This window comes from Apteryx mantelli, chromosome 10 (genome assembly GCF_036417845.1).
Source record: "Apteryx mantelli isolate bAptMan1 chromosome 10, bAptMan1.hap1, whole genome shotgun sequence".
NCBI lineage: Eukaryota > Metazoa > Chordata > Aves > Apterygiformes > Apterygidae > Apteryx > Apteryx mantelli.
Genome location: NC_089987.1, coordinates 20,804,500 through 20,819,859, shown reverse-complemented (window position 1 = coordinate 20,819,859; position 15,360 = coordinate 20,804,500). Strand labels below are relative to the sequence as shown.

General features: G+C 35.7%; 1 protein-coding gene across 3 annotated transcripts in view; it reads right to left on the bottom strand.

The window, feature by feature from the left end:
- Window positions 1–15,360, bottom strand: part of NFATC3 (nuclear factor of activated T cells 3) — a 79,098-nt gene that overhangs the window by 19,422 nt on the left and 44,316 nt on the right. For all 3 annotated transcript variants that reach the window (XM_067302620.1, XM_067302622.1, XM_067302623.1), the window contains exons 4-9: window positions 13,200–13,399; window positions 11,763–11,935; window positions 10,920–11,060; window positions 7,301–7,356; window positions 6,562–6,688; window positions 3,682–4,734 (exon numbers count right to left, since the gene is read on the bottom strand). In XM_067302620.1, coding sequence (XP_067158721.1) covers window positions 3,682–4,734; window positions 6,562–6,688; window positions 7,301–7,356; window positions 10,920–11,060; window positions 11,763–11,935; window positions 13,200–13,399 — 1,750 coding nt within the window. The remainder of the gene's footprint in view (window positions 1–3,681; window positions 4,735–6,561; window positions 6,689–7,300; window positions 7,357–10,919; window positions 11,061–11,762; window positions 11,936–13,199; window positions 13,400–15,360) is intronic.

Here is a 15,360-nt window from a genome sequence, read left to right as displayed (position 1 = left end):
AAAATAATGATATTCTGGTCAGTGGCAAGCATATTTGATTTTGTAGAGAAGAGGTAGCTGTAAATGGTGAATCTAGGTGTGTTGCACCTTCCAGGAAATGCTGGAACAAGGGCTAGTCCAGATGGTCTTGGCTTGAGCCAAGATGAAGCAGCTTTGTATTTCTGTATTAAATGGTGGGTTTGGGAATTGGGGGTTTTTTGGTATGTTTTGAAGAAAGTCTGAATGTTGGCTGAAGAGACACTGAAATTAGCTTTTAAGGGCCTTGCTTAAAGGAATGTATGCCATTTAAAAACATTTCCTTCGCAGAAACAGCAGTAAGCACTCTGCAAACTACATTCAGAAAGTAGTAAGGTTCCATGCTTTAACAAAATAACTATTTATATATACACGTTATCTTTACTATTTGCACTTTTTGTTCTACCCAAAACTATTAATGAATTCTACAGATGGCACCCATGCCAGTGAGGAACTGTCCTTGTGATTTTACAGCTTAGGAGTAGCTTTCAGTACTGGGGGCTTGTCTTAAATGCATGGCTGAGACAGTATGTATTGAAAAATGAGACTTATCACAGCTAAGGGCAATTAAGATAGCTGCTGAATACTACTTAATAAAAATAGATCACTACTCAGTGCAAGAAATATCACCTAAATTTACACAGATTTAGAAAATACAAACCTAAAAAACCCAAACGCCCTCCCCCAACAATTCAGTTACTTTATATGGACTAGATAGCATCAGGCAACACTGTAACCCAAAGCTAACCATCTGGTTAGCAAATAATAATTCTGATTAATTTACAGTGCTTTTCTTTGGGAGTGTGTAAATATATTGGAGGGGGGGAGGGGGCAAAAAGTTATTCTAGTCCCTTGCTTATATTGTTTTATAACACCTTACAGGCTTACTGAACACAAATGTTAAGTCACAATTTGCAAATTTTCCCACCCTTTTAAAAACATCATTTATATAATTATTTTTGGCAGTTTCAGTTTCTAGAAAGTACTGATTTGAGTACTAGACTGACACTTTCTTAATTTTTAGAAAAGGTTAAATCACACTCTGGCAGGCTAAACAACTTAATCATTCCAGGACTTAAATTTTGTCATGAGGTAGCACTTCAGTATTATGGTCAAATTTTGCTCAAAGATTTTATTTTCTTGGGAAAGAGAATGTCTATTAAGCTGATTTTGAAACAGTGCACTTTAAAGTTTTGATACTGTCAGAGTTTCTTGTTTTTTAACTACTGACTTAAATATTTAAAGTCAGTAATTGGGATATGATTTATAAAATTTTTAATTGGCTTTGCCTTTGTATTATTTTGAGAGGACTGTTTTCCTTAATTGGTAACCTTTAAACTACTTTGCAACTAAATATAGCTTTCACGCTTTGATATATTAGCTGGGAGAATATACTGTATCAATATGCATTTAGGCATGCAATTATATTTGGATGTTTTGATGATTTTTTTTTATTTTAATGTAGAGTAATAGATTCACAATTTGTGTCTAGTTCTGTTTATATGGAAACTGAAATTCAATTATATACAAAAGCTATTTTTCAAATTATTTTTTAAACCACAATAATATGCTAGATACCTAAGAGAAAAGTATTGCTGTCTAACCATGTTTGTATTAAGCAGAGGAAGTATTTATTCACAGTGAGAGGATTGAACAGTTTGTTTCTGGTCACTATGCCCTTCAAGATTTTTGGAACAGTAGATTTCAGCCTAGACACCTAATTTGGATTTGCAGATTGGAAAAGCAGAAACAAGGTTTCCTGTTCTCAGATTCCAAGTTTTGAATGAATCAATCATTGAATGATGGTAATATTAAACTGTAATTGAGATGATCTCTGTGCTCGCAAACGTACAGCTGCTTGCCAAGTGCTTGTTTATTGTTATCAGACTTTCTTTAAACTACTTTAGCAAGCATTATTTAAAAGAATTCATTATTAATAAAGCCTTGAGCAAGTGCTCTGAATATTGATTATACTTCACTAAATTATTAGCAAGTGGCCACCCTTTAAGTTTTCCAGTGTGGCTGTTGCAGCTTTTCCTGTGATTTGAGGCATAATGTATGTTTTTGTCAGCACAGAAGCAGCTCAGTAATTTCATTACGTTAAAAAATGAAAAGAGTTTCTAAAAACAACTAATATTTGTGATATAGAAGAAAAAGTTGGCTTTCCTTACATTGCGCATTCATCTTAACTTCTGAACAAGCACAAGCAAACTGCTGAACATTGCAAAAGTTCTGCTACAGTGCTTAGTTGTATTTCCTTATTTCTATGGCTTGTTTGTAGGTGTGGAGGAAAACAGAATGAAAAAAGCTAGGGTCTAACACAACTCTTTCTTGAAAGATTAGATTTCTTTCTCACTCACTTAGATGGAAGTGGAAAATTTTGTTGCCGTTGCACTGTTTCATAAAGCCTTCTCTTCTCCCCTCATCCCCAGTCCCTTGATGGAATCAGTTTCTTTCCCCCTTTCTAGATTAAGTTATTTGGGTTATACACAATGTTTCCAAAACAGAATATTATTCAGCTAGGCTGGCCATTTTATTGAAAAACCAACCATAATATCATTTTCTCTCATTTTCATCCTAGTATTCTGTGTATCTAAAGGCATTTCTTTCCCTAAGTTTTCTTACTACTGACAGGAGGTAATAACAGCACAGCTTCATTTATATAAGGAACTGGGACTGATGTGGATATCTAACAGATGGGCTACACTTAAGTCTTTACAATACCACTATTGCTGATGCAATTAAATAACTACTAGGGATGATTAAAAAAAAAAAAAAAGACGACAGTTAAGGTTATTGTAGAAAATAAATGCTAGTAAGCTCCCCGTCATCACTACCACCCACCTTTGACAGACCTTTTATGGCTAGACCCTCTGTTCTTTCAGTCTTATTAACTTGACATGTTCCTTGAATTGCTTCTCATCTATGCCTCCAATACACTGACCTTTAAATTCTGGTATCTCTTGCTTTTCACTTAGTTAGAAGAAGCTTTATAAACTAACACTTTCCTAGTATTTAAAGTAGAGAATGTTACAGCCTGGCCCTTAGCACTAGAATTTCATCCACCATTATCCTTGTTTTGTTTTTGTTAAACAAGTGGATTTCTCAAAAAGCTAGCCAGAGTGGTAAGAGGAAAGCGAGCAATTGCTGTGAGCAGAGGTGTTGAATGATGGCAGCATTTCTACAGAATGTCTGAGAGAAGAGACATAGACCATGCCAAATACAGGTGATTGGGGGAGGGAGTGTTGTTTTTGAAAACAAGACTAGCTTGCCCTTCGAAAGTGGGACAGCTCCAGGAAAAAGACTCCAAACTACATTTATACAACTCAGCTATATTCTTATGACTTTCATTGAAACATACCAAGACAATTGGAAGAGGCTTCAAACTAATTCCTTGTATAGAAATAAGGTGTCAAGATGAAGGAGTTAATCCTCAAGCCCTGTTCTATGACTAAAAACAAAGTGTATAAACAAATCAGATTGAAGTAACTGTGTAACTATTGATTTACACCTGATATTATTCATTTTTAAGTAATTCCCTTTGGACACAAATATGACTTCTGTAAAGAGGAGGGTGTTTTAAAAATAAATAAATAAATAAATAAAATCAACCTTGTGGCTAACTGTAGCTTTTATCCCAGTACTAAAAATGTTATATGCACTTACCATCATCTAGTGTGATGTCTTGTAGTCCTATCGTTTGAAAATTCAATTCTCGATCTTCAGGTTCTGGTTTAATGTTAATAGCTGCCCCATCTGGTGAAAATGGAGATGAATCGCATATGCTGTGGTGTACTAAGGATGAAGCTGCGTTACGACCTCCCAATGCTGGACTATGTGCTTGAGGGGAGTGCTGTCCCGAGTGACTTACAGCGGTCGGTGGGGGAGATGAAGCAGGTCCTGAGCTAGGAGACTGATAAGGCATAGGTTGTAGCTGGGGTGAAGATGGTCCAGACAGTGGTGAATGGACCAAAGGATGGGAAGCTGTTGGGGATGGGGAAGAAGTAGATGCTGGGTTTGAAGAATGGTATGGGACTTGCTGCAGCTGGGGAGAAGACTGCCCAAGGGATCGACTCATTGCAGAAGAGATGGAGCCCTGCCCAGAGCTTGGGCAGTGGTATCCAATCGACGGTAGGTGAGACGACGACTGTCCTGAATGAGCTGGGTGTGCTAGCGGGTGCCCTGCTGTACTCGATGTTGACACAGAACCTGGATTTGAAGAATGGAACTGCATCGGTGGGAGAGCTTGGCAGCTAAGATTTATCAAATGAGGTACAGGCGCATCTTGCTGAAATGAAATAGCATCAAATCCTTGGCTGGAGGCAGAGTTCATAGGAAGACCAGACTGTCCATTGTATACATCATTAGACTGCATAGACTGGTAGGAAGGCCTCACAGGAGGTGCTGATGTTACCTGAAAAGACTGAACCACAGCAGGAGGCAAAACATGACACTCTTCACTTGGACTAAGGTTTCTACCTTGCATATGTGACAGGTGGGATACTGCTGAGGTCACCATTGCTGTGTAAGGTGGTTGAACTGGACAAACAAGGCTCCTAGGTGATGTAGACAGTAAACCATCATGTGGATGCCCTTGATCTGGTGAAGGTAATGGAGTTCGGATAGAATGTAGGCCCTGAACATTGCCTGTGTGAGGCAGGGTCAAAGATGGAACAGCAGATAAATCCACCTCATCTCTGTGCTCTTGCTTCATTATAACTAGAAAAAAGAAAATAATGTATTACAATTCCAGCTTATTTGGATCCTGTGATAAATACACACAAATTGCTGTTGAACAGCCACAACAGTATTGTTAACATACTTGCTCTAATTTCCCTTTCCTTTTCACTCTGCCTTCATTTTCTTTGCCTTTATGCCTGCCATGATAACCCTTAAAATCCAGAAGAATCTTCCTTCAAAGACAGTTATTTTCCCTTCTAAATTACCCTCCTAATGCACTCTTGTTTTTAAAAGACATTAGCCACCCAGCCCGACAAAGTCCAGTACACCTCTAAAGGATATAGCTTATTAAATGTAAGGGGGATGTTCACTGCTGCTGGGCTCCACTGAAAATAGTCAGGTAAGAGTTCAGCACCCCACACTAGCAGAAGGTAAATGAAATTCTTAGTAGACTTTAAACTTTCATGCCCCTGATCAAGATGACAACCAACGGCACCACAGTTATGCTGGTTTGAGGAGTGCATGATGTTTTAATTACAGCAGCTCTTTGTTACCATCATTTCAGTGATAGTAACAACTGTTCTTGTAATGTGAAGAATTATGAATTGGCACATTTGGCAGTTACAGAAATTTTAGCAACAGTTAATCTTATGAAAAGGTGCTGATTTTTAAGCACAAATATTAGAAAAATACTAACATTTTTAACTGAATGCTAACATCTTTACTACTTTAACATCCTTACACTATACATGTTAAAATGTTGTAAATATGCTATAAATAAAATGGATGTTAAAGGTTTGTTTAATACAGCTGCAGTTGCAATTAAACTTGCTTCTTATTTAAGCACTGTGCTTCTTTACTACATTTCACCATTTAAATAATTTAAAAATGTTACCCATACAAAAGTATCAAGTTTAAAATATGTCCTTTAACCATCTTAGGAGCTGATATTCTAAAGAACTGTTAAAAAACTCAGGGAAATCTGACAAAATTAATTCACACTTAGTTTACAACAGATAACTAGATACCTCTGTGTGTCATTTAAGCAATGTTATACAGTGTGTTATTTTAGAGTACAATAAGCAAGCAAAACTTATTTTTAAATATTGCAGACTAATGGAAGTTGGTTTTGTCAGTATACAAACTAGCTTTAAGAGGTATGTATTAATATTCATATCTGGCTTTAAATGTCAAGTTCTCCGAACGGTACCAAAGGGTCTAGCTCCATCATTAATGCTTCATGAAGTGTGACTACTCTAAATGGGTATGCATTTCTTAATAGGAAGTAGGTGGCAGGCAAAGTAGTGGGCACTGGATATCTCATAGTATCAGTTTCCTCATACCAAATGGAAGGAATTCAAACTTTTTAATTTAAAATATGTACAGTATGCCTTTCTGGCTAAATTCCAAGATATACTCTCTCAACATGCTGCAGTGTGTCCAGAGAAAGATACTTTTTTGTTGTCCTCAACAAAAACCCTACAGTTTTAGATATTTGGTTTTTTGGTTTTTTTGGGTGGTGGGGGAAAAAATCCATAATAACGATTCTATGATCTCGCTATCCTCCATATCCTCACTTGAGTTGTTTAGAAGAACAACAACTGCGATTCACCATCATTCTCAAAGGAAGGCAAATTATTTTGTAAAACATGTAGCCAAAGAATACCTGGCTTTATTCATAACACTGCATCTTATTACTGTAAATTTTAGGGTTTTTTTAATTTAAAGACGTTTCACTAAGTGATTTACAGAATATTCAAAGTTAGTCTTATCTGCCTGTCAAAGGTACCAGACTGTCTGAATTACTTTCAAATGTCTATTTTAAAAAACAAAATAAAATGCAGGAATGTCATATTAATTTAATACCTGGTGTATAAGTAAAACGTTGAGACTGGCTTTTTTTCCTCTTGCCATTGCAGAGATAAAACTGCACCTGAACTGCAGCTGTAATAGTTTTGTTATGGTACGGAGGAACTTCAAGAACGATGTTTGCCTATATGAAGGTTGAAACAAAAAAGCTTTACATATTAAATATAAATGAAACTACTATTAATTACAGGAGAACTAAAACACTTCCTGCAAGACTAAGGCAAACTGATATTTTGAAAAGGATAAGCTTCAAGTTTATGCATATATTACATAGTAAAATAGTACTACAACAAACATCTATTTGGAGACTTTTTTTTTTTTTTTTTAAACACAAGTGTTCTAAGAGTAATATTTTAATTAAATAGATGCATCTAAAAGATTTGTTTATCTCCCACAGCATACATAAACTCTAGGAGTCAAAGAATTGCATTTCAAGTCATTAATCTTGTAAGAACAATTCTAATGCACTGGAAATTATTTCTCATCTTAGCAAAATTATCTTCAGTTTTCTGTTTTCAGTTTTTCAAACAAGCATACTATTTGCAGTTCCTTCAAAGCATCATTTTAATGGCTGCTTTATAGTATTAAGTAAGTCCATTTAGAAGTCTCCAGTTGTCTGTCTGTATTTGCCAATGATCTGCTTTACTAAATGCAGTCTAAGCTTCAGAACAAAGATGACAAGTTTCTCACTTTAAAATATAAAGCTTTCTAAAGAAAGAAAAATTAAGTTTCTCACCCCTTGACACTTTTCCCTAATTATTTTCCCTTCTACCTCCCACTGAGGTCGTCCATCTGTTGAGAGAAATTTACAAATAATTCAAGCAAAAAATATCTTCTAAAATATTTAAATATCTAAAACTGCATTTATTTTCAGTCATAAAGAGACAGTTTGGGGAAGGGGATACTACTGAGAAAGAGTTATACTGTAAACAGATTCTGAAGTTTAAGGATGCTCTAAGAGTTTCAATACTGTTGTCCGAAGTTGACTGTTTTGCAGAATTCTGCATTTTAACAGAACCTACCAATTACATACGGTTAGATTTAATTCCAAAGGAGACACTATGTACTACAAAATATTTGGGTGGATTTTTTTTCCTTTTCTCTAATACATTTTTTAAAAGGAAGTTAAATGACTACTAATACTTGTTTATTGAAACAAACATGCTGAAGATTTACAAGTCACCATGCAAAAGAGAACACATACCATATCTTCATGTACATAAGCATACGTTATAGATTTAAACAAACAACACCCTCCCCCTTGAATCCTGAGCCAAAACTACAGTGCAAGTTGTCTATGTTGTGAGGGGAGCAAGCTCCCCGTGGTGAACCTCTCCAGCTCTGACCTAGCACGACCTGTAATCCTGAATCCAGCACTGCAGGCTCTCACTGCTGTCGGGTTTGGTGCAAGTCACCAGGGAACATATTGTCTAGCCACAGCACTTCTTTAAAAGATGGTCACGTTGTGTATCAAAATACATTATATAAAAACAAATAAGCATTTGTTAGGAATAATGTTCCAGTACATCTGCTCTACTTCAGCCACACCATGTACAGCACAGCACACTTCATTATAACATGGGAAAGGCTTGTCAACATACAGACAGCCAAGTTGCCTCTACTATCTAAGTAGCACCTATAATGATGCTATTTATATCAATTCACTTATTCATGTATGCAGAGAAGAGCCTCAATTTCTCACATCATCCTTTTTTTTTTTAAAAACATATCCTGCATTAGGGTCTGTCTCATCTATGAAGCTTTTTGTTAAACATTTTAAAATCTGTTTTGTTTCATTTTAAAAAAGAAAAAAAGTTATTCAGTTCTCTTCACAGGCAGTAAATGTTTTGGAAAATGTTGCAAAGGTTCTTCAGAACTATTTTCATAGTTGCTACTGTTTTTCATATATAGGTTTGACTTCCTGTTACTTAGATACAGATGTTACTTTTCAAATATAAGATTTTCACTCTTAAGAGATGTAGTTGATATATGTTGAAATATCAGCTAATTCAAGCTAATTCAAAATTTTCAAGCTGAATTTCATGAAAAATAGTTACGGTAGAAATAAGTGTTAAGTATTAATCAAGATACTTTTCCAAAAGAGCTACAGAACCAGGAAGGAGTGCTGAATAACTGGATAGCTTTAAATAACAGATAAAGGGGTGTCGGGGGGGGGGGGGTGCGCGCGTGTATTACAAAACCATGACAAAAACATATGTGCAAAACACTTGATTATATCCAGTTATAATACACAAAAAAGGAAAAACATTTTTTGGCTATTAAATTCTCCAGGGTATGTAGTTGCATTATAATGCAGAAGTAAGTTGTTACGCAAATGGCGGTTGTCGGTTCTAGAACACTCAGCTGTTTATAGCTCATCTACTTAACCAGCCCTTTCCTCTCCCCAGTATTCTTTTGGGGGGGAAGCACTACCAAGTAAGTTTTAAATTCATGATTCAAAGGTTATTATTAGCTGCTGCTGTGGTTGACCCCTTCTCTGCGCACCCCACTTTCTGTGTCGACGGCAGCAAGCAGCCAGATCAGCTCAGGGGTGCGTAGGAGCCTCACTCTCCCTCCCTGCCCCTTCCTTGCCCCAGCCCTGGCACTGTGGCTCTTCTGAGAGCCTGTTCAACCCTTGAAGCAAGAAAAAACCCTATCCCTTAGCTACGGGTTGTGGGCAGACAGTGAGGGGGGAAAAGGAGATGATGTTTCTTCTCATTTGGACCCTCTCCTTTGACATTCCACCCTCTGCTTCTCTCTCCCCCAAGTCTAGCTCTGCTCTTTCCTCAAGACTTGCCAAGCTATGCCCTAAAAGCCTTATTACTGACAGCTTTCAAAAGAAATTTTTAGCTAGGAAAGAGTATCACATAACAGACAACCCACCAGAACAAAATTAAGCATTGTGTTGTGATAAAGTTTATGGGTGAACTACTAAAAACATATTCACAATCTTCCTATGCTACCTATTCAAGTTTTAGCCTATCTGTTGGAGCTTTCTGTAATGTGAAGTCTAAATTTATGGCCAGGCAGATCCATACCTGCCTGGTCAATACTTTGCACCTGAAGAACACGCAATTTTAGTATTTTAAGCAAAAAAAAAATTCTCCAGGGACAAATGCAAGCTGTGTTCTCCCCTGGAGTCCACTGATAACAAATTAATCCACAACCATTTCAAAAATGACAGAAGAGAACAAAAACACAGGGTAGGAAAAACAAACAAAAAACTAAGAAAACCAAACCCTTCAAACTGCACTTACATTTAAAGAAAGATGTTTTAAAAATATTCAGCCAAAATCTGCAAAGTGCTTGAGTACTTGGAGATTCTACTTCCTACATTAGGCTGAAAATTTCATCTACTACCCTCCCAGAAAGTAATGTTTTTCACTTCATGAGATCAGTAGGAAGCAGTCAGATTTTTCTGAAAATATGAATGCATGAAGGAAACAAAATGTCTTCTGTATACCTTAAGTGAAATGCATGTCTGCAATATAATTTTTTTTTAAAAAAACTTTGCTGATATAAAAGTGTGAGCCTGCTGCAATTCTCACCTGTCACTGAATGTCATCTAAAATACTGAAGCTGGATTCTTGAAAATGAGAATCAGTACAACTGACTACAACATTTCTGATTTCTTAGCATTTAAATACGTAATTGGCTCATAAAGCACATGTTTAATACACAGGCAAAAGGTCGCTTTTGTGCATACCACCACTTATTGCCAACACTTCACCTACATGCAAACTTGCCTTTTTACAGGTGCAAATGAGGCATAGACACATCTGAAGCATATACTGCACAACAAGATTGAGGCTTTTTTTAAACAAAACAAAACATATTCTTTAAAGAACAGTATCTGCTACAGAAAATCTTATGCCAATATCCTGAAAAAAAACTAATCAGTAAGATTTTCTAACTAAAATGTATTTCATTAGCTTAGGAATAAGTCAGTTCTTTTGCAATGATTAAGCCATAAGTAACATGACTTAAATGACAATAGTACATTTCCATTAGTTCACATGTTAATTTTCCACACTTGTTTTTTAGTAAGGAGAAAATACATGGTATGATCTGTCAATAGCATTTTTTTAATATACACAATTCAAAGTTTTCCACAAGATACTGGTTAGTCTCTAGCTGTCTTCCTAATTCAGGAGTACTAATCTCATTAATAACCACCAACTAGTACATATTCTCATTAATAACAAACAACCAGTACACAGATCAATGCTCAAACTGAATTTTCAGATCACTACTTGTGATATTTTTATTTTTTTAAACATCCTCAAGCTCATGTAGGGCTTTAAAAAAAGAAAAGAAAAGAAAGAAAAAAAGAACGAAAAAAGTAAAGTATTTACCTTGCCCTTTTTCAAAGAATATAATTTTTGATTCTGGAAGAAAGTTGGATCCTGTCACCACCATTTCATGGCCTCCATTTACTGAGCAACCGTTGATGCTGTACTTCTCAATCTGAGGAAGTTCTTGAGCAGATCGCTGAGCTTTAAGAAAAAAGTTTGAAGGAAAATTAATTATGCACAATTTTAACCCATAGTAACATTTCTTTTATGATTTTAACTAGAAAAATCAGGTGTAAAACTAAAAAATTCATCTATTTATATATATAAACCATATTTGTACATTAGTCATCTTTATTTTTGGAGTTACATTGAAATTACTGAATTTTAGAAAAGAATACCAAGAAGCCATGAAACCCAACATCCTGTTGTTTCAGGGGGAGGGGGGAAAAAAAAAAGAAGAGAAAAGAAAGGAATCTTGATTTAAAAGTCACTGTATTATTTCAAAGACAAAACAAGTTCTAGGAGAAATTATTTAAGACTGCTTAAGACCATGTTTTTATTCTTTACTGCCAGCATTTAATGAATCTTTTAAATGAAATAGTATTAAGCCTTCCTAAAATGAAGATTTATTTTCACTAGAATATATCAGCTTCCTCTCTTCATATACAGAAAAATACAGAAGTGTTAGGTATTAGGCTTTTTAGTATTAGGTTTACAGTCTAAAGCATTACATGGTTCCTCCAAACTTGCAGGTTGTCACTTGGCAAGTACAATCTTTAATTTTTTGGTAATTTAACTCTTAGCTTTTTACATACAAAAATACTTTTACTGAAACACAGAGAAAACGTTAAAATACTGCAAGTATAGATTAATTATGTATAGTATTAGTTAAAGCAATCTTACAGCATTCAACAGGTATGGAAGCAGTCTGAAGAGATAAGACTTTTCCACTAGGCTGTGGGATGTGAACACGAAACACAAGTCGCACTCGAGTATTCTTTCTTCCAATATCTGTCTCTCCTTTACGGAGCTCTATATCCGAATTGCGAAGTTTCAAAATACCTGCACAATCGATACTGGAGATAGGTGAGGAAGGATGGATTAGAAGAGGGATGGAAAAAAACAAGTTAAATTATTGCCAAAGGATGTTCTATAAGCCTCTCCTTTGTTAAACGATGAAGAGCATTCCATTCCCCCCCCATATATTGCTATTTTAAATGTCTGAGGCCAGAAGAGCTGTTAACATCAAAAATGGCAGCAAGTTTTCTGCTGAAACATCGTCTTGTAAACTTCTAGGTACTGTGTTTTTGAACCTTGAAAAGATTATGTATTACTGCACTTATTCCAGATGTTTAACATCAGGTAATTAAGTTAGTTAATGTAGTAAATATAATGTACAAGGAGCAAGAGACCTATGTTCTGTTCTGCTTAGGATGGACTACAGAATGAAAAAGCTGTAGCTGTCAAATCCTGCCCATCATTCTGGTATGCCAGAACCATGTGTTTATTGATGATTTGTATGATCCACGCATACTTTAATGAATTAACACATGTAAGCTTCTGAGGAGTGTTACCCTGCACACCACTGTCAGTTCATACATTCAATGGAACTAGCACGAAGTCCGTAACTTTTGGAAAGTCTAAACTGGCTTCATCAGAAGATTGCATTAGAAATAAGTAAGCTCAGTCAACTTCATAGTTATGCTTTACATGGTTCACCAATCCCCCAAGTAGAACAGAGCAGTTTAATTGTTTCTGTAGGGTCCATTATATTATTTTTTAGAGTATTCTATCTGGCAAGACCTCCAAAGTCAGAATAATCCAACTACTAAAAATAAAAAAAATTCAAACAAAACAAGAAAAAGGCTTCCTGTCAGGATACAAGAAGCTAAGACGACCACATTCAATTAACAATTAAGCAACAAGCAATTAAATTACATGACTATATTTCTATACATTCAAGTCATATGTCATTGTTAAAAAGACCCAAACCCTACCCTCAACCAGCCTGTAATAACCCCCATGCAGTTCCACAACTGTGGTGTCATATGCGTGTACAGACAGTGTAGGAAAGTTTAATTCCAGCAGCACTCATCCATCTCCCCCTCAATCATACGAGCTCCCCTATGTCTCTACCCAAGCACTCCTTCACTTCTGACTGCCCGAGGACTTACTTTGGGACACCGGCACATTTAAAGAGATGAGTCTAACCTCATCATGAGTTATACTTGTGGAAAATCTGAAAGAAAAGTCTTATAAAATTATCATCTTAGTACAAATGGGGAAAAGAAAGACATAGGGCAACTAAATAGCTAATTTAAGTCTTATGTTGCAATGTACCTGGCCGACATATTATTTTCAGGAAGAAGTGGAATTTCCAAAACTTTTGTGCTGGCAATTATTATCTCTTGACTAGCTGTAGCAACTGTTTTTCCAGTGATTCGGTGCACCTGGTAGAATGCATGAGGTCTTAAGTAGCGATCATCTGCTGTTCCGATGAACATTTGTAGGTTTACTGGTTTTTCATTGTAGCCTAGGAGCTGATGAAAAAGTAGATAAAACATTAAAATATTAGCTGATTTTTACTGCATTTATGTGGGCATAATGTAAATACACAACTAGTGCAAACACTGAAGAGTGAAAGAGTAATATTTAATTACATCAGACTTCTCTAATTTCTTATGTTTTCTTCAATGCTGAAGAAAACCGAGCACAGACATCTATCGTCCAAGACAGATTATCAGCAACAGCATTTATCCGAACAAATGAGTGTCAAGGCATCTTTACTCCTTTTGAATTTTTCGTAGAGAAAAGAATCATTCTCTCCACAGAATTTCTAGGTTAAGGCTATGCTGTGCTTTGGCTGCATTTTTATTTTGTTTTGATTCAAAGCAGAGTTACCGATTTTAGTAAGAAGTACCTAGTTTTCAGAAATATTTTAAAGTTTAGCTTTTCTATTATAGAATGCATAAGTAAGCTTGTTAAACTTGAGGGGTTTTATGAATGCAAAAGTATTTTGTTAGGACAAGAAAAATGTAATCTGTATCTAGAAAATCAAGTACAGTTTATTTCTGACAAAGAAAACATTTTAAGAAACAAAATGTGATGGCTGTAAAGTTAATGTGCAGGTCTTTCCTTTTCTCAAGTATATGACTAACCAATCCAATATACTCAGTTTGTCTCAAAACCACCCCAAACCCTGTTGTTATGCTTGAGCTAACACTGAGTAATTCTAGGCATGAAATAAATTGATACATCGGAAAAAGATAAGTTTAAATAAACTCTAAAGGAACTGGCAAGTTTTATTATTTTGTGTTACATTGGTAACATAATTATCAAAAAGATTTAAGGAAACAAATTTAACCAATACTAACATACACATTTCCCTTATCCACTGTTATTTTAAATCTGAGACCTATAAAACATGAAGTATTACTTCCCCTTCCTGACATTTATAGACTGATGCACATCACAAGGTATATAATTTCTAAAAAGCGATGCAGCAAATCTACAGGTCACCTGCTTCAGCATCAACTTATGTTAAAACTGTAGGAAGGGCCAGAAAGTCATTCCTTAAACACATTTTTGTCTTGTCTTGTTTTCAATATTTCTCTCTCTCTTGAGTTATTTGGTCACACAGCAATATTATCCAAGCTCTTCACAGAACTAACACTTAAGAAAAAAATAAACAAAAAACACATCAAGTTTAACGATGTTACAAGAACAACATAACTGGTCAAAAAGTCAACAGTCAGCTGTACAAAAAACTCCAAAGCACACCCACACACAGAAATCAGAAGCACCACTCTAGATTCCTTTTATCCTGATGCACCACAATTGGCAGTAAGTTTTATATCCACCAAAAGAATACCTCTTCCCTATTTCCAAGTTATGGCCCCAACAGCAGCTACCAGTCCCGTCAGTTTTGTTAGAACTTTCTCAACCAAGAACAGAAGTTTGGGTTCTGCCTGAAGTCTGGAACTTTAAAGAGCCGGGGCACTCCCTAAGCTTTCAGCCTTAGCTCTACAATAATGTTTTTGCCGAAGATGCAATACTCATGAATTAATCCATCTAGCTACAACAGGGTGGTTGTGTTTGTTTCCTTTCCGTTCTTTTCAGTTAGACTATTCTTCCTGTTTACCCACTGCTGTTAAATGTGATTGAGAAGCAGAAGAGCAAAATCAAAATCACCCAAGACAATCAAAATTGAACTTGCTCCAAAGAAAAAAAAATTATTCCTTTCATTCCTCCATATCCAATGCATGCACAACCTAAAACAATTCCTCAAAGGGATGTATTGCAGATAAAACCTCCAGAGGAGCGACAGGTGCACACATATAACTGTTATTGAGCAACAACATACATATCTTGAACAGCTGAGACAAAACCATGCTAGATCTAATATATTATTTGTTACAATTACAGCATTGGAATCCACCCTGAAATAAAATCTTAAAGATTAAAATTAATCTTAGATTAAAATCTTAGATAAAATTCTTAG